Below are 19,340 nucleotides of genomic sequence, written 5' to 3'. Positions count from 1 at the left end.
TTACATGCACTCCGAAACTGACTGATGATGTCCCAGAGAGCTCTAACGCCTGCCGGTGATGCGTTCCACCATGTCGGGGCCAGGGCCGAGAAGGCCCTGTTCTGGTGGAAGTCAGTCATATATCTTTGGAGCTGTAAATCTTTGGGGCTGGAGATCTGAACACACTGGAAAAGTAGGTGGATGTGAACCAGATGCAATTCAACAAGGATAAGTGCCATGTTCTACATTTGGGTAACAAAAATGAGAGATACACATACTGGATGGGGGTACCCTTCTAAGTAGCAGTGTGTGTGAACAAGATCTTGGAGTATGGGTGGACAAGAAGTTTAATATGAGATGTAGCGACAAAAAAGGCTAATGCAATCTTGGGGTGTATCAATAGAGACATAACATCCAAATCACAAGATGTCATAGTCCCATTTCACACTGCACCAGTCAGGCATCATCTGGAGTATCGTGTACCGTTCTGGAGGCCTCCATTCAAAAAAATGCGGACAGAAGGGAGCGGGTACATAGAAGAGCAACCAGGATGATCAGGGTCTGGAGGCCAAGCCCGACAAGGAAAGGTTGAAGGATTTGTGAATGTTTAACCTGGAGATGAAGAGACTGAGGGAAGACATGATTGCTCTCTTTGACTCTTTGGCCATTTCTGCATGGTCAAAATATTCTGGGTTGAGCAAGAAAAATATCTCTGTGCAGTTGAGAATTCCACATGGTTCCCAGTGCTAAAACAGGCCTGCCCCGGTGTTGCCCTGCAATATTTCCCTTACCCCAGGTTTTTCAAAAATTGCTAGTTTGGAGATTCTTTTAAAAAATCCTAGTGCGACCCTGCTTGTGCCTGCTACCATGCAAAAACCAATCTACCATGCAAAAACCCAGCGGCCTGATCTCCCTGCCTGACGTTCATTCAAGCTGCCGCTCAAAAAACAACAGCCAATCAGAACGTGGGACACTGGGCATGCTCAGATATGCTTCCGAAGTAAATACAGATGTTCTGGGCTCATGCGAAAGAAATTGGAGTATTTCCTCCCTGTTTTCAATGGATTCCTTCAAAAAGCAGGCAGCCGTGCGGATGGACACCCTGAGATAAAATAGACCCAGGTTTAAAAAGCCTGGTGGTGCAAGGTATAATTTTGCCGAACGGAAATGACCTTTAAGTATTTTGAGGACTGTCATTTAGAGGGGGGCTGGGAGGTGTTCCTGCTGGCCTCAGAGGATGAGGTTTGCAATAATGGGTTTAAATTACTGGGAGAAAAAGTTCTAACTGGATATTAGGGAAAACATTTTTACAGTAAGAGTTGTACAATAGTGAAATCAGCTGCTTAGGGAGGTGGGGTTTCCCCCTCAATGGCAGACTTTAAGCAATGACTGGGCAAACACTTGTTAGGGATACTCCAGGTTGATCCTGCACTGAGTGGGGGGGGGGGTTTGAACTAGATGGCCTGCATGGCCCCTTCAACCAGAGGTGGGATCCAGCAGGATCTCACCAGTTCCCGAGAGTGGGTTACGAATTATTTGTGTGTGCTGAGAGGGGGTTACTAATTGGGTCCGCTTTTCCATCTCCACGCCCTCGCCTCCTCGAGAGGCATACTGCCTTTGAACGTGAAGGTTCCATATAGCAATTGAGACTAATAATGTAACTCCCTGAACTGGGTTAATCCCTTCCAGGTACTGCAATTCATGGATTCTCAGCCTTTCGTACCTTTTATCTCACCAGTCTCTATCAAAGAACCTGTGTGTTTCACCATGGCTGTGTTCAGATTTGTGAGTTGGGGCATTTTCTATAATGTGATGATGATTTAGAAATGACCTGGTGCAAAAAATTTTTGGGGGTCGTGGTGGGGTGGCTTCCCATGGGGGGGCATCCAACTCAGGTATTGCCCAGGGCTCAGGTTTGCCTTTGCTGAGGGGGGGGGGGCTGAGTGAGGGAACCTGTTACTAAAATTTTTGGATCCCACCACTGCTTCCAACTCTACGATTCTGTGAACTCTCACCTTAACAATGCATCATAGAGCTTTTTCCCAAACTTTTCTTTCACCGAATGCGCCGTGTCCCTAAGGGAGAAAGTGAGGTGTTATTAATGAGGATCTTCTTTTCTTTTCTGTAAGAGGAAAGACAGAAGAGGCCCCTTCCACACATGCAGAATAATGCCCTTTCAATCCACTTTCAGTGCACTTTGCAATTGTGCCGACTAGCCAAATCCACTTGCAAACAATTGTGGAAGTGGACTGAAAGCGCATTATTCTGCATGTGCGGAAGGGGCCTGAGGGAATTGCTGCTCACTCATTCAGAAATATAAAAAAGTCCAGCAGGAGGAAACTTTATTTTATCAATTTATTAAAAGTAATTAGAAGTCACTTTTTTTCCCTTACAGAGCTCAAGGCAGCTTGCGCTATAAATAAAATACATAAAACATAATACATACCGGGTTTTTTTAAAATTAGGACTCTTTTAATCAAATGCAATAAAAGCATCTTCAGCTGCCTGCTAAAGATCAAAAGTGAGGGAGCCAACCCACTTCCTGGAGAAATTGTTCCATAATTATCTAATTAATAATAATAATAATTATTTATTTATTTTATTTATTTTCTTAAACTTTTATACCGCCCCATCCCCGAAGGGCTCTGGGCGGTGTACAACATATGAAAATAACAATATAGGACAGTTAAAACATTTAAAAGCAGAGATAAAACCGTAAAAAAATTAATTCTAATAATTATATGATAATTCTAATAATTCTAATAACGACAACGACAACGACAACGACAACGACAATAATAATAATAATAATAATAATAATAATGGTTGTTGTTGTTGTTGTTGTTGTTGTTGTTGTTGTTGTTGTTGTTGGAACACCACTGAAAATGTCCTCTCTTACAAACCCAACAAATGATTGTCTTTGATATACACAGGAAGAGGAGAAGAACAGTAGGTTTTTGTACCCTGCTTTTCTCTGCCTTCTTAAGGTGACTCAAAGCTACTTACAATTGCCTTCTCTTCCCCTCCCCACAACAGAAGGAGGAGGAGGAGGAGGAGGAGGAGGAGGAGGAGGAGGAGGAGGAGGAGGAAGAGTTTGGATTTATACTCTGCCTTTCTCTCCTGTAAGGAGACTCGAGGTGGCTCACAAGCTCCTTTCCCTTCCTCTCCCCGCAACAGACACTTTGTGAGGCAGATGGGACTGAGAGAGGTCCAAAGAACTGTGACCAGACCAAGGTCACCCAGCAGGTGTGTAGGAGTGGGGAATCAAACCCGATTCTCCAAATTAGAATCCACCTGCTCTGAACCACTACAACACACTGGCTTTCTGAGAGAACTGTGACTGGCCCAAGGTCACCCAGCACTTACCGCATACTCAGTAATGCTTACAATCTATCTCAAAGGGTAGGCTAGCTTTGGACCTTGAGACGCAGTATATTACTGGTTGACAGCTTGTTGCTGATATAGGGTCAGAGGTGTTAATGTGCTTCCTCTAGATATTTATGCTATTGTGCTTTGCACAGTACAGTTTTGGGGCACTAATTTGCACTTTATCTTTATTTATTAAAACACTTTCCCTGTTTATGTAAGCAGCCTTGACACAGTGGGTGTTCACAGTATTTTATTGCTTGACACACCATACCTATTGGTGTCGGTTGTTTTGTAACCTAGCATTTCTCATACTGCTGTGGAGTGGATGGTGCTGAGCTGTGGTCGTTTAGGTTGGACCACTGAATGAGTTCATCACTGTGGTATGATCTGGACCAAGGACATTCTGATACACAAGCTCACGTTCCAGGCCTAACTCTACACACTCTACTCACTATGGCCTTTTCCGCACGGGTCATTTACAGCGCCCTTGGGACGGCAAAAATGCCGTCCCTAGGGAGCTGTTCGCATGGGGGGCGCAGCTGCATCGCAGCCGTGCCGCCCTCGCTCCCCCCTAGCGGCGCGAAGCTGCTATTTCCAAACCTCGCTCCCAGAGTGAGTTTTTCTGGAAACAGTGGCTTCCAGCCGCTGCCGTGCGAATGGCAGTGGCTGGAAGGCGCCATCCCCCCCTTTCCCGATCGACGTGCGTTCCCTGCGACCTTCCGGCGCGTTGCCCAGGGGACATGCCCCCCTGCCCTGCGCGACAGCTCTGGAGTCGCAGGGCAGGGGGGGGGTGTCGGAAGGTCGCAGGGAAGGTACGTCGATCGGGCGACAGTGCAGCGCTGTGCCATCTTCCCTGCCCCTACCGGGACCATTCATGCGCCCGGTCCCGGGGGGGGGGTGCGTTGGTGTTGTATACGCCGACGCACCCCCCAGCATGGCCGTGCGGAAACAGCCTATGTTTTCCCTGTGTATGACCCTGACTCAAGTTGAGAGAAGCATTCTGAAGTTCCTCGTTTCCCAGGTATGAACAGGCCTTGTTTGGATTTGGTCCACACTGCACAGAGATAGGGGGCGTAGACCTCTTCCCCTGACCATTTTCCTAAATTGAAATGACTCAAGGGATGCTCTTGGGCGTCTTCCGCACATGCAGAAGAATGCACTTTCAATCCACTTTGCCACTGGATTTTACTGTGCGGAATAGCAATATCCACATGCAAACAATTGTGAAAGTGGATTGAAACAGCATCATTCTGCATGTGCGGAAGGGGCCTTAGTCCCATTATCTAATGTCTAACTTATCAGTACATGTGCAGTTTCCAGTGGAGCTAACAGTGCCTCCAGGGATACTTCAAGTTGGCAAGGGGGAAGGTATATGCACTTGCAGATGGGGCAGTGTCGGTTTTTGACACAAAGAAAGCCACCAGCCTGCCTCTTGCCGGAACTAATGGAAATTTTTGAAAGAGAAAGAAAGCAAAGATTACCACAGCTGCTTTCGAACGGCCTGGCCTTTCAGGGTTTCCACGTTGAAATTGTTCGTGCTTGCTGGCATGATAAAGAACACGACGACGGTGACGTCACTCTTGTGTACCTGAAAGACAATAAGACCCTTTTCTCAGCTCTCCTGCTCAACACCTCAGCAACGAGGAACCGATTCATAGAATCATAGAATCATAGGCCCCTTCCGCAGACGCAAAATAATGCATTTTCAAACCACTTTCACAACTGTTTGCAAGTGAATTTTGCCATTTCGCACAGCTTCAAAGAGCACTGAAAGCAGTTTGAAAGTGTATTATTCTGCATGTGTGGAATGAGCCATAGAGTTGGAGGAGACCGCAATCAAGTCCAACCTCCTGCAATGCAGGAACACACGATCAAAGCACTCCTGACAGATGGCCATGCAGTCTCTCTTTAAAACCCTCCAAAGAAGGAGACTCCACCACGCTCTGAGGCAGTGCATTCCACTGTCAAACAGCCCTGACTTTCAGGGAGCTCTTCCTGATGTTTGAGTGGAGTCTCTTTTCCTTCAGCCTGACCCAGACCAAGCAAAACCGCAAAGCACAGAGCAAGGAGCTTTGCAGTTTTTCTTGGTCTGGGCCAGGCTGTCATTTTTGCTTGCCAATTTCACCGCTGCCCTGCTCGTTTTTTCGTCCTTTTCCTTCACCTTGAACCCATTACTCCTGGTGCTAGCCTCTGCAGCAGCAGAAAATAAGTTTGTTCCCTCACCAACATGGCATCGCTTCAAAACCTTCTCTTCACCCAACTAAACATGCCCAGCTCCCTAAGTCTCTCTTCGTAGGGCACGGATTCCAGACCTTTCACCATTTTGGTTGCCCTCCTCTGGACCCTTCTGGCTTGTCAATATCCTTCATGAATTGAGGTGCCTAGATAGTTGCTTATGCTTAAGATAGTTACTCTGTATGGGTCTCTCCATAGCTCTATGTAGAGAGCTGCTACCGGGTTTTTCCCAGAGTAAAGTGTGCAACTGCTTCTTTCTCTAATCTACAGTTTTGATCAGTGGTGGGATCCAAAAATTTTACTAACAGGTTCCCATGGTGGTGTGCTTCAAACAGTGGCATAACGCCAATGGGGCAGGGCATGACGGGGGCGTGGCTGGGCATTCCGGGGGCGGGGCATTAATAATTTTTCTGTTACTGTAAAAAACTCTTACTGTAAAAAAAAAGTTCCTAATTTCCAGCTGGTATCTTTCTGTCCATAATTTAAACTCATTAGAGCAAGTCCTATCGTCTATTGCCAACAGAAACAACTACTTCTCCTCTAATTGACTGCCTGTCAAATACTTAATACTTTCACTTAATTTTGTTTCTAGAAATCAAAAGAAGGATACTTTCCTTAAACAAGGAACTTTACCATATTTCTAAAACATGTTTTTAAAACAGCCCAACAGGGAGAATTATCCTGTTTTCTACCTTCACTAACCAGCCACATAGGAAACAACAGGACTTTATGATTTTTGGACCTAATGGAATGGACCTAATGGAAAAGCAGACCCAATTAGCAACCCCCTCTCGGCACACACAAATAATTAGTAACCCACTCTCGGGAACTGGTGAGAACCTGCTGGATCCCACCTCTGGTTTTGATAGCATGTTTCTAATGCGCTTCATCCAAAGGCTATCCTAGCTAAAGTTACTGCATATACAACTTAATGAGTATGTTGACATTACCCACCCAATCAGCTATGACTACAGATAATCAGAGTGAGGTTAGGAAGCACGACCAACACTCATCAGGCTTCCAGACAATGCTTCCAGACAATGTCAGGTACTTCCAGACAAAGCCAGATAAGTGTTTCAAATCTAGCTATGGGATGACACGAAGCCAAAGAGCAATGCTTTCTGCCCTTGTTCTGAAAGGACAAACATTTTTTTCCATGTTGTTCAGGTTTCCCAAACAACAGCTAGCACAGTGTGTGTGTAAGTATGGGTGTGTATAAGTATGTATGTACACTCTCAAAATGTGTTACTCTGTTGGACTGAGAAAGTTGGGCGCTACCGAACCCCCCCCCTTTTTAACATCTGTGGACCCTGCCGTCCCTCCCCTCTTTTAGGGGATTCGTTAGTAGGTCGCCATCTGTTGTATTTTATTATTAGTACGCTGCTTTTACTGGGGTTTGGTTTTAATGTATATAGAGCCATTTCTTTAACGATTTATTTAATTAATGTTGATATTTATTGATTTTATTTTGTGCTCTATTTATACGTTCTGTTGTTCACCGCCCTGAGCCCTCCAGGGGAGGGCGGTATACAAGTAAAATAAATAAATAAATGAATGAATGAATGAATGAATGAATGAATGAATGAATGAATGAATGAATGAATGAATGAATGAATAAATAATTGGCCTGCAGAAATTTCTAATATCAAGACTGGCAGCTCCTCACCAGAGGTCCATCACCAGCCAGAGAAGATGACAGGTGGTCAATCGATCCAGGGTCTCATTCAATAAAAGGCATATTCATAGGTTTCTTACCCGCAATAGGAAATTTAATCGGGATAAGGCCTCTAAAAACATGTCAGCTCCTTTGTTTGAAAACTCGTATCTCCCCGCAATGAAGAAAAATAAGGTCTTTTCGAGGCTGAAATCAAGATGGCTGAAAAGGGAACAAATAAATAGGAAGAGGTAAGACAATTTCTGCAGCTGGTACTGTAGAGAGGGAAGGTTACTCCAGCTACATGAGAGGAAACTGGGAATTCCCATCCTGGCTTTTTGGGGTGGGGAAGCCAAATAGTCATCAGGTATCTTTGTGGGGTCCCTAGTTGAGGGTGGGGGGTCTCTTAGCCCCACCTACCTCACAAGTTATCTGTTGTGGGGAGAGGAAGGCAGAGGAATTTGTAAGCTGGATTGAGTCCTTGCATGCTCCAAAGTAGCCATTTTCTCCCGGTGAACCAATCTCTATCACCTGGGGACCAGTTGAAATCCTAGAGAGATTTCCAGCCACCACCTGGAGATTGGCAACCCTAGGTAGTCACTTAATGGCTGCCCAATGACCCTAGCTGTTATAGGGCAGTAAATCTTTGCTATGTGGATTCACTCTTAGGCTGCAGGGTTGACCTTTCAATGCTTTTACACCCCCTAAGACACCTCTTTGTTGAGGCGATTTTTCCTCATTCTCCTGTAGGGGAGAAGAAGAGTTGGTCTTTATGTCCCTCTTTTCTCAGAAAAGACTGAAGCACAGCATGCCAATGGGCCACACTTCTACACATTTTGACTCTTACCCATAGAAATGGCCTCGAACAAACTCTTGGATCCTAGCTTTACAAGTGGCGTGCAAGTTCTGAAATTCATGCATGGCGGAGAATTTCTTAATGTTCAGGCCATTTGGAGTGACAACATCTAGAAAAAAGCAGAAGACAAGCAATGGTACCTTTGTTAGATAGAGTCATAGATCTGCCCAGTAGTGTGTGTGAGTGCAGTTTATAGAAACTTCCCAAGAGATAAATGTAAAAGGTAAAACTTAGGCTCATTCCGCACACGCAGAATAATGCACTTTCAAGCTGCTTTCAGGGCTCTTTGAAGCTGTGCGGAATGGCAAAAACAGTTGTGAAAGCAGCTTGAAAGTGCATTATTTTGCGTGTGCGGAATGAGCCGTACATTTATTCAAGCATCTCCAGTTCACAGCTTTGTTCCAGGAAAAAGGTAGATAGAAAGAAACCCTTGTCTAAAGAGATTACTTTCCCTACGACAAGTGGGCACAACTAACGCGCCATCATGTGTGTGCAGGTAAGAGAATGCTACAGTGGGAAAGCCCCACTGTGGCAGGCTGCCATTGACTATGCGCTCAGGTCAAAGGCTAGAGCAGAAGCGAAACCAGCATGGGGAAGAAAGGATGTTAGTGGGCGGTCTCCTGGCCCAGACAAGGAGGGCAAACAAGAGAGGCAACATCACAGTTAGAGTGGGATACACAGCACCCCCCAGTGTCCAGGCATGCAGAAGTCACTTATTCCAACAACCTTGACTGTCTGCCTCCACATCACGCCCCTAGTATTCCTTGGAGGTCTCCCATCCAAATGCAGGCTGGGGGCGTGGCTGAGAGTGTGGGGCTAGACCAAGGTCGCCTGGCAAGTTTCCATGGCAGAGAGGAGATTTGGACCACATGTCCCTAAACGCCCACAAATCGACTGCATCTTTAGTAGTAAGGCAGTTATCTCTCTAGTAACAATGCAGTTAGTTTTGGCTTATCCTTGAAAACACTGGCTCGGTTCCACAGCAGCCATGACCGGAGCTCAAAGACCGGACTTTGTTTTAGCTGCAAAGAGGAGTTTGCAACATCACTGAAAGGAGTCATTGACTTGACAATGCTGTGACTTCTCAATGAGTAAACTTTGCCGCCAGCCTAGAACCGCACAGAAACACTAGTGCCAGAAGCCCAGTGGCTGTCAGTGTGTAGACCACAGGGGTCAAACTCGTGGCCCTCCAGATGTTATGGACTACAGTTCCCATCATCCCCTGCCAGCATCATGCTGGCAGGGGATGATGGGAACTGTAGTCCATAACATCTGGAGGGCCGCGAGTTTGACACCTATGGTGTGGACACTCATGCATGTTATTCTGGAGCAGGGATTTTGCTCTCTCTGACAGTCGTTCTGTTTTTATGATAATGACCTCGTAGAAATTTCAGGTTTAATAATCTACTGAGGGAGGTTCATTGGCCTTATTTTGATCAACAACAGCCCAGGGATATTTCGCAACTTTGCAGTTTGACATCCAGAACATGAAATGCTTCTAATCAAGGGCCGTTTCCACATGCCCCAAATGCTACACTTTTAGGAAGAGCGTTCTTCCCCTTGGTTCCCCACAGCTTTGGGGTACAGTCGTGTGACTCTTGGGCTCATTCCCCACATGCAGAATAATGCACTTTCAAACTGCTTTCAATGCTCTTTGAAGCTGTGCAGAATGGCAAAATCCACTTGCAAACAGTTGTGAAAGTGGTTTGAAAACGCATTATTTTGCGTGTGCAGAAGGGGCCTTGGAGTTTCCATGGCTTTTCCTTGATCCCTCCCAACCCTGCTTTCTAGAGAAGTTTTGTGGAAGTTCATAGTGGGAGGCTGCCAAGTGGGAGGGAAAGTTCAGATTTTCCCACTCAGCCAAACACTACTGCCATTTTCCCTGCTTCTGTTACCATGGCAGCAATGTCTTTTCCCCCCATGCTAGGGAAGTTGTGGTTTTTTTGACTACTGAATTGCCTAAAAAAAAAAGGGAGGTAACACTGGTCGTTTCCCCACTTACCTTTTGTTGCACGCTACTCGCGGCAAGTAACGTGGGGTCCTGCTGCACTCCCCACTGTGCCAGTGGCGAGAGCATAGCAACATAGGAACAGCACCTTTTTAAACACCCCACGCTCTGCACAGGGGAGGAGGGAAGCCCGGGGGCGTGACTGCCGGTTTCAAGATGGAAGCTTCGGAGGCTGCCCCCAAATGCTCTCTTCCCTCCCTCTGCCCTTGCGCCCTGCTGCAAAAACGGGGACAGAAAAGGGTTTTTTTTAAAGAAGAGGTGCGTTCCTGCAGTGGGGAGTAAGACTTCTTGCTCAAAAGCAGCGATTCAGAGGAGAGCGGCTTGCCTCAGTGGGTTTTTTTTAAGTGGAGAATCGGCCAACGAGAATGACAGAAGGGCTAACCAATCAGTGTTGACAACCATAAGAACAGGTTCCCCCCTGACCCCAATTCTGGGAAGAAGCCTGCCAGAGTATCATAATTGTCTGCAATGCATTTCTACCCATGCAATTTGTGTTAAGAGTTGCAAGATGTAGGTTGGGAAATGTTTGGAGATTTGGAGGATAAAGGATGGGAAGGAAAGGGTTTGGGAAGGAGAGGGACCTCAGTGCAGTATAATGGTGTGAACTCCGCCTTCCAAAGCCGCCATTTTTCTCCAGCGGAACTGATATCTCTTATCCGGAGACCAGTTGTAATTCCATCAGATCTCCCGTTACCACCTGCAGACTGGACACCCTAATCTAGGCTCATCTGTCTTCTCCATACTGAAAATTCTAAAATATCCAGATATATTTATAGAATCTCCAACTTTGGGTTCAGAAATCCCAGGAGATTTGGAGGTGGAGCCTTGGGAATAGGGTTTGAGGACACCATGGAGTCCACCCTCCAAAGCTGCCATTCTCTCCAGGGGAACTGAACTCTGTCATCTGGGACATCTCAAGGCCCCTAAATGTTGGCAACCCTGTGTATTTAAGTACAACAGATTCATTGCTGTTAAAATGTGAATCAGAAGTCAACTAAAAATTCCGTACTTGTATTGTCAAAGGCTTTCAAGGCCAAAATCAACTGGCTGTCGAGGGTTTTCTGGGCTGTGTAACCGTGGCCTGGTAGTTTTTGTTCCCAACATTTCACCCGCATCTATGACTGGCATCTCCAGTCAATTCTGTACTTGGCTGAGAGCCCCGAAGGCTTCCAGATTTCCAGTGGTCTAACCTCAAAACTCATCTTGCACAACCAATTCTATTCCCAGGGCAACCGTGCTGTCCTTACCAGGATTTCTTTTCAGCATGTGCTCGGCCTCTATGGCGGTTATCTGAGAGACTGTAGTGAACACATGGGAGCAGTGTACCGAAGCTCTTTCCATGCAATATCGGTGGTATATCTGTCTCTCGCCTGCTTCTTTATCGATGTCGAACTGTTGAATGGCAAAAGAAGACAGACAATTATCAAAACCCTGAAACAGTACTTGAGCATATATAATGTGTGTGTGTGTACACACACACACACACACACACACACACACACACACACACTATATATATATATATATATATAGACACATACACATTATATACACACACACACACAATATATATATATATATAGACACATACACATTATACACACACACACACACACACACACACACACAAACACACACACACACACACATTATATATAGGGGTTTCCAGTAGTGGCAGAACTGCTGGAAACCCCTAGCCCTGCGACGATGCGCTGGCCTCGACCCGGCTCTGGCCCCTGCCTGGTGGAACGCTCTCCCTCCAGCTGTCTGGGCCCTGCGGGACCTTGGTTCCCCCCCCCCCACCCCCCCCCCCCCACTCTCCACCCCCCCCCCCCCCCACCCCCCCCCCCCCCCCCGCCCCACCACCCCCACCCCCCCCCCCCCCCACCCCCCCAATATATATATATATATAGACACATACACATTATACACACACACACACACACACACACACACACACACATTATATATAGGGGTTTCCAGTAGTGGCAGAACTGCTGGAAACCCCTAGCCCTGCGACGATGCGCTGGCCTCGACCCGGCTCTGGCCCCTGCCTGGTGGAACGCTCTCCCTCCAGCTGTCTGGGCCCTGCGGGACCTTGGTGAGTTCCGCAGGGCCTTTAAGACTGAGCTGTTCCACCGGGCCTTTGGTGAGGCTGGCCACGGATCTACCGTCCCCCACTGAGGCTGCCAGTTTTCAATCTTGGCAGGGCCTTGATTCCATCTTGGGCCCTGCCTCTCCCCTCCCAGCCTTTTTGATTGGGCACCTGTCTTTAATCTTGCTTGCTTTTAACTTTGTCATTTAAATTTTAAGAAACTGCTGCTGTGGAAATTTGTTTTAACGTGGTTAGTTTTAGTTATGTATTTTATGTGCTGTTATTGGAACAGATGTATTGTGAGCCGCCTTGAGCCCTTTGGGGGTGAGGCGGCCTATAAATCTAATAAATAATATATATATAAAAGTCAAAAGGCATCTGTCATTTGTGGGTTCAAAATTTTTTATTCTTACCTAAAACAGTTTAACAATGGACTTCCGGTTTGATTTTGGGACTGGCTGTAATCTCCTCTGTGAGAATAGAGGAACCCAGCAGGGGGTTTTCAGGTCTGAGGGCTTCCCCACACTTGATTTGTCATCTCCAGGTCAAGGAGAGGGACCTAAGATTGCCCACATTTCTCCAGGAAAGATTTCTTCAGGAGAGAGGACTAGGAGGACCCTTCTCTCTGCCCTAGGGTCGAAGCGCCAGCAGATGGACTGCTATCTTTGCTAAACCCTGCTGAGGAATCTTGAAGAAGATTAAAGCTGTTCCAATCCAGATTTCCTGTATCTGGAATATTTGGACCTAAGAGGGGAAAAAAGAAGCTATCTCAGAATTTGATGTGGCCGTGAAGTGCAAACTGCTGGCTGTTTTGTGGGAAAAGATCAGCTGGAAAATCCATGCATTAACTGTGACTTTATAACCAGATAACTCTAAAAATAAAGTAAAAGGATACTAACAATGGCCCTTTCCCCACTTACCGTTTGCTGCACGCCACTCTCCCCAAATAGCGCGGGGTCCAGCGGTGCTCCCCACGAGTCCAGGCGGCGACAACGCAGCCACCCCGACTCTGCTGCTCTGGCGTCCCCTCAGCGTGCGTCACTTCTGGCGCTGAAAAAACGGCAGCTATTGATGACCCCGCACTGTGCGGGGCAGTGGGGAACACGACCCCATGCCAGAAATGACTCGCGCTGAGAGTAGTGTGCCGCAAACGGTAAGTGGGGAAAGGGCCAATAACTGCTGAAATATTGTTAAAATATAATCTATCAGACTTGTTTTTGAGTTTACAAGAATTTGGTGATTTGATTGGTTGTTGCTGCACAGCATTTACATTACAAGAAGTGGTTAAGAAAACAGAATCAAAGTTATTTACGCGGTAACTAACAAATTGGCAGAGGAGTTTAAGGGAGATGAAGATAAATTAGATGGTGTCAACCAAAAGGTGTTGCACCTTGAGGAAGAAAATGAGAAATTTCGACACCAACTTGCTATGTTGGAATATCCACACAGAGAGGATTCCCTACATTTTAGAGCCTGAGTGTGAGGGTCAAGATATTAAACAACCGCTTAAAACAGAATTAGCCCAACTAATAGGAGTAAAAAAAGAAATGTGTGTCTCTTGTAGGCATATAATATCCAACTTTGTTGTTTTTTAATGAAAAACCGTCCTCCTTTTTTCTAATGAGTTAAGTCTGTTAATATTCCAAGACAAAATTTTGTAATCCATCATATTTCTTTTTCTTGTGATGTGTCAAATAGTTTTTTATATTTATGAAGGAACTCTTTTTTACTATTAAATTTGTATTTATTTCAACAAATATTAAAAATACAGCATATTCAAATCATTAGTGTATATGTCCATAACATAAAAACAATATCCCTTCTTTACCAGACTTAAATGCACACCTATTCACAGTTACAAAAACAACACAAATAAATCTTATTTTAATTAAACCTGAACTATCTACCTTAGAAACACTTCCTGCTAAGCTTCATGCATACATATAATCTTATATTCCCCGCTCTTTATTTGCAAATCCACATATCAACATTGTATACAGCTTTGAAGCCAGATTCTGTTTATCTGATCCTCCAGTCCCACTTCCACAGAGCTCTCTGGATACTACCAGACAACAGACACATCTGTTGACCTTGTTCTGACTAGACAGAACTCATTTAACCAGAGCTCTCACTACATATATCATTCAGAGCTCTTTCTGAGCAAGAACACCCCTCAACCTTCCAGCATTGTGGCTAGGCTCGGTCAATACCCTAGAAATTCAGTAAAATTCAGATTCGGATTTATTCAGGCATAAAATAATGTGTATGCCCGAATAAGACAAATAACATATTCAGATATACCTGAATATTCGAGTATACTCAAAAAATTCGGGTCTGATTTTTTGTGATTTTTTTGCATTTTGGCCTGCAGGGGGTACACTTCTAAAGCTAGTGACACCAACATTTCAGGGCATCATTCGGAGACTCTCCTGATGATACCAGCCAAGTTTGGTGAAGTTTGGTTCAGGGGGTCCAAAGGTATGGACCCCAAAGAGGGTGCCCCATCCCCCATTATTTCTAATGGGAGATAACAGGAGATGGGGCTACCCCTTTGAGGGTCCAAAGTTATGGACCCTCAAAGGGGTAGCCTCATCTCCTGTTATCTCCCATTAGAAACAATGGGGGATGAGGCACCCTGAACCAAACTTCATCAAACTCAGGTAAAATCATTAGGACAGTCTCCAGATGATACCCTGCTGGATCAGTCCAGGGGTCCATCTACTGCAGCATCCTAAGAACATAAGAAAAGCCCTGCCGGATCAGACCAGTGGACCATCTACTGCAGCATCTTAAGAATATAACAAGATCATCCAGTTCAGTATCCAACAACAGAAGAGCCCTGCTGGTTCAAACCAATGGTCCACCTAGTCCAGCAGTCAAAGAAATAAAGAAGAGCCCTGCTAGATCAGATCAGTGGTCCACCTAGTTCAGCATCCTAAGAAAGGGAAAGGAAAGGTGACCCAGAAGAGAAGTATAGCCGAATCTGATAGGAGAAATGGATGGAATCCAATCAGGGAGTTCAAATGGTCACTGCCATTATCCTTTACAAATCTCTACAATATGGCAGAATGTTTAACTCTAATTAAGTGGCAATAATTATGTAGTCTATCGTCCAATTGCAATCCCCTTATTGGGATGGTCTCCAGGAGATCTCTAGGCCTCAAAGGTATTTCATGTCACCTCCTACTTGATCCTTTTAATTGGAGGTGCTGGGGATTGAATCTGGACTTTCCATATGCAAAGCAGATGCTCTATCACTAAGCCATTGCCCCTCCCTTCTTCCTCTTCCGTCCAGCTCGTTAAGTACCTAGGGTGAAGTTTGAGGAAGAGGGAGAGAACATCTTCTCCCATGCCCCATAGTGTCTGATACGCAATGCAAAGTTTATTTGTTTGTTGATTCATTGTTTGTATTTCTATCCTGCCCTCCCCCTCTCCAGTAGGACTCAGAGGGGCGCACAACAAGCTCACATGGCAATAATTAAGGCTTTTAAAATCACTAATAGATAATTTTGATGTGTTACAGTTAAACTACAAAAAGGCAGAACATTCAAATAAGCCCCCTGGATTAAAATAAATAATGACCTTGCAAAACAACAACAACAGGGGATAAGAACATAAGAACTAGCCTGCTGGATCAGACCAGAGTCCATCTAGTCCAGCACTCTGCTACTCGCAGTGGTCCACCAGGTGCCTTTGGGTTACAACAGCTATTGGCAGCCCAGATTCAATCAAGAGGGCTGGCAGGTTGAGGGACTGGGTGGCAAACAGAGAGGGGATCCATGATACTGGCTGGCCTACGGTGTTAGGCATATACATTTTTGTCATCCTAAACTGTAGGCCTGGCGGAACATCTCATTCTTGAAGGCCCCACGGAACTGGGCCAACTCTTTACAAATCCACCAAAATAGTTTCCCTCCCCCCTCCAGTGACTTGTCTTTCTTTGACAATCACAGGCAGTGATGCACTTTTTCCTTCCTGAAAGTTCCAGGGCTGGCATCAAGGGCTAACATCAAGGTACTCCTGCCAAGGGCTATGCCACCCTGGGTCCTCCAAGCCTGGCTACCTGCTTTGAGCAAGTCACCAGCACCAGAGGCCCAGAGAAGGAGTAGAAGATTATTATTATCCCATTTTTCTCAACTATAAGGAGTTACAAACCAGCTTATAAACTCCTTTCCATTCTTTTCCCCACAACAGACACCTTGTGAAGTAGGTGGGGCTAAGATAAGGTGACCAGATGTCCTGCTTTTGGTGGGACAGTCCCGCCTTACACCAATCTGTCCCGCAGCCCGCGAGGTTTTGTACCTGTCTCGATTTTGCCTTCTGGGGCGCTCCGAAACAGGGTAGTGCCCCAGAAGGCAGTGCGGCAGCCTCCCGCGCTGCCACACTGCCTTCTGGGGTGCTCCCATTTTTCGCCCTGTCACAAGGCGGGAATCAGGGGAGCACCCCAAAAGGCAGTGCGCTCCTGCGGCCGCCCGCACACGCGCCCGCGCACACCCACCTCCATTCCCGGTTTTAAAAGGTGACAATCTGGTCACCTTAGGCTACGAGAGCTCTGGAGAACTGTGACTAACCCAAGATCACTCAGTAGTCTTCATGTGTATGAGCAGGGAGACAAATTCCGTTCACCCTATTTGAGACTGCAGCTCATGTGGAGGAGTGGGGAATCAAAACTTCCTTCCTTCCTTCCTTCCTTCTTTGTTCCCAGACCAAGGTCTTGAACAATAAAATCATGAAACTTAAATAAAACCCATATGTTGCAAAGCACCTCCTGTCAACTCTTCTCTGCAGCTTCTAAAAAAGAGCAACAAAACATTGAGGGTCAGAGTCCTCTAGAAGGACTCAAACCTTTTGCTCTAAAGTTGCTCGAGAAAACGTGGACCACAATCTGTTTTAGCCTGAGTTGGTACACATAAGAGTATTGCAAAAGGATATGTTCCAAGGGGCTCACCGACTAAAGGGGGTAGGGACAGAGCCGGTCTGAAAAAGGGATCCTTATCAAATGACCCAGCAAAACCATTGAAAAAGTGTAATTCAATCTTAAGTACATGAAGGTTCTAACTTCAAAATAACCAGAAAATCCAGGAATAGGAAAGAAATGACCCTTGGATAGGAAAAATAGGAAGGAAATGACCAGAGGTGGGATCCAGCAGGTTCTCACCAGTTCCCGAGAGTGGGTTACTAATTATTTGTGTGTGCCGAGAGGGGGTTACTAATTGGGTCCGCTTTTCCATCTCCACGCCTTCGCCTCCCCAAGAGGCATACTGCCTTTGAACGTGAAGGTTCCATATGGCAATTGCTACTAATAATGTAACTCCCTGAACTGGGTTAATCCCTTTCAGGTACTGCAATTCATTGATCCTCAGTGTTTTGTACCTTTTATCTCACCAGTCTCTATCAAAGAACCTGTGTGTTTCACCATTGCTGTGTTCAGATTTGTGAGTTGGGGCATTTTCTATAATGTGATAATGATTTAGAAATGACCTGGTCCAAAAATTTTCGGGGGGGGGGGGGTGTGGTGGGGTGGCTGCCCATGGGGGGGCATCCAACTCAGGTTTTGCCCAGGGCTCAGGTTTGCCTACGTATGCCTCTGCCCCCTTTGCTGAGGGTGGGCTGGTGAGGGAATCTGTTACTAAATGTTTTGGATCCCCCCACTGGAAATGACCCTTGGATAGAAGGCCCAGGGCAATCTTCCTCGAAGAGGTGATGGGGGTTAGTCTCAGAAGAAAGAAGGTAAAGGTATGAGAAGAACAGGAGAGGGCACCTTAACCTATGCCTCTCCCAAAATCTTCTCACAGACGTTTGTTCCCAAGACCAGTGTGCTATTATGAGCCAGAGGCCACAGAGACTTAGACAGTAAGGAGGGGCATCTTAATCCTCTTTATCAGTAGGAATCAGATTTCTAATTGTAAACCAGACATGTCCTTCTTCACACCATTATTTGACACCCACAAGGATTCCCCCCGTGAACCGCTTACCAAGGCTGTAAAGGATGGCTGTCCTTTGGCCGTACTTTAAAAGGTTGCGAGAGAAACCTCCCGGTCTCGTTCCTGGAAGGCTGGCCTGATAGCCTCGGGTTCTAAGAGTCTTAAGTTGAGTTGAAGGCCAGGTTGATTGGAACTTATGTAATGAAAACCTATAATAGGGCTTATGCCTCGGTGGGTTCCCTCCATCATTTGTCTGGAGGCTGTAACCAGCCAACGAACCTTCTCATCCCTACCAACTGTTGGAGTGAAGTCAAATTCAGACGCGTTCGGAATTCCATCTTATAGCAAGCTTATTTGGGATTTATCACTTGATGGGTTGCTAAATGTTGCCAAGTCATGACCTGGATGACCCAAGCTGGCCAGATCTCATCAGATATTGGAAGCAAGCAGGCTCGGGCTTGGTTAGTAATTGGGTAGGAGATCACTACGGAAGCCCAGAGCAGCCACACAGAGGCAGGCCACGGCAAACCATCTCAGTTGATCTGCTGTCTTGAAAATCCTATGGGATCACTATCAGTCAGCTATGACTTGATGGCATTTTTCACCAGTATGTTTATATTATAATATGGATTACTCCTCCAAAAGTCTTTTCACTCACTGGGAAATTTCCTGGTGGGCTCGTGTCCTAGTGGTGCTTCAAGGGCCTCTCAGCTCAGAGGCAGTGACAATGGCCCTTTCCGCACGGGCCAAATATAGCGCCCTGGGGACAGCAAAAACGCCGTCCCCAGGGAGCTGTTCGCATGGGGGGCGCAGCTGCTTCGCAGCCGCGCCACCCTCGCTCCTCCCCAGTGGCGTGAAGCCGCCATTTCCCCACCTTGCTCCCTAAGCGAGGTTGTTAGAAAACGGTGGCTTCCAGCCGCTGCCGTGCAAACGGCAGCGGCTGGAAGGCGCCATCCCTCCCCCCTTTGCCCGATCGACCTACCTTCTCTGCGACCGTCCGGCGCGTCGCCGAGGCCTGGGGACACGCCCCCCCTGCCCTGCGACTCCGGAGCAGTCACGCAGGGCAGGGGGCTGTGTCCCCTGGCCTTGGTGACACGCTGGACGGTCACAGAGAAGGTAGGTTGATCGGACGACGGTGCTCCACGGCGCCGTCTTCCCTTTAGTTACCGGGACCGTTCGTGCAAACGGTCCTGGGGGGGTTGGGTCAGCGTCATGTACGC

General features: G+C 46.5%; 1 protein-coding gene across 2 annotated transcripts in view; it reads right to left on the bottom strand.

Moving 5' to 3' along the window:
• GYS2 (glycogen synthase 2) overlaps window positions 1–19,340 on the bottom strand; it is a 75,012-nt gene that overhangs the window by 8,756 nt on the left and 46,916 nt on the right. For both annotated transcript variants that reach the window (XM_048499525.1, XM_048499524.1), the window contains 5 exons: window positions 11,349–11,493; window positions 8,085–8,202; window positions 7,339–7,459; window positions 4,830–4,936; window positions 1,995–2,054 (listed from right to left, as the gene is read on the bottom strand). In XM_048499525.1, the coding sequence (XP_048355482.1) occupies window positions 1,995–2,054; window positions 4,830–4,936; window positions 7,339–7,459; window positions 8,085–8,202; window positions 11,349–11,493 (551 nt within the window). The remainder of the gene's footprint in view (window positions 1–1,994; window positions 2,055–4,829; window positions 4,937–7,338; window positions 7,460–8,084; window positions 8,203–11,348; window positions 11,494–19,340) is intronic.

Source organism: Sphaerodactylus townsendi, linkage group LG06 (genome assembly GCF_021028975.2).
Source record: "Sphaerodactylus townsendi isolate TG3544 linkage group LG06, MPM_Stown_v2.3, whole genome shotgun sequence".
NCBI lineage: Eukaryota > Metazoa > Chordata > Lepidosauria > Squamata > Sphaerodactylidae > Sphaerodactylus > Sphaerodactylus townsendi.
The sequence above is the reverse complement of the archived record's forward strand: the minus strand, read 5'-3'. Positions and strand labels throughout refer to the sequence as shown.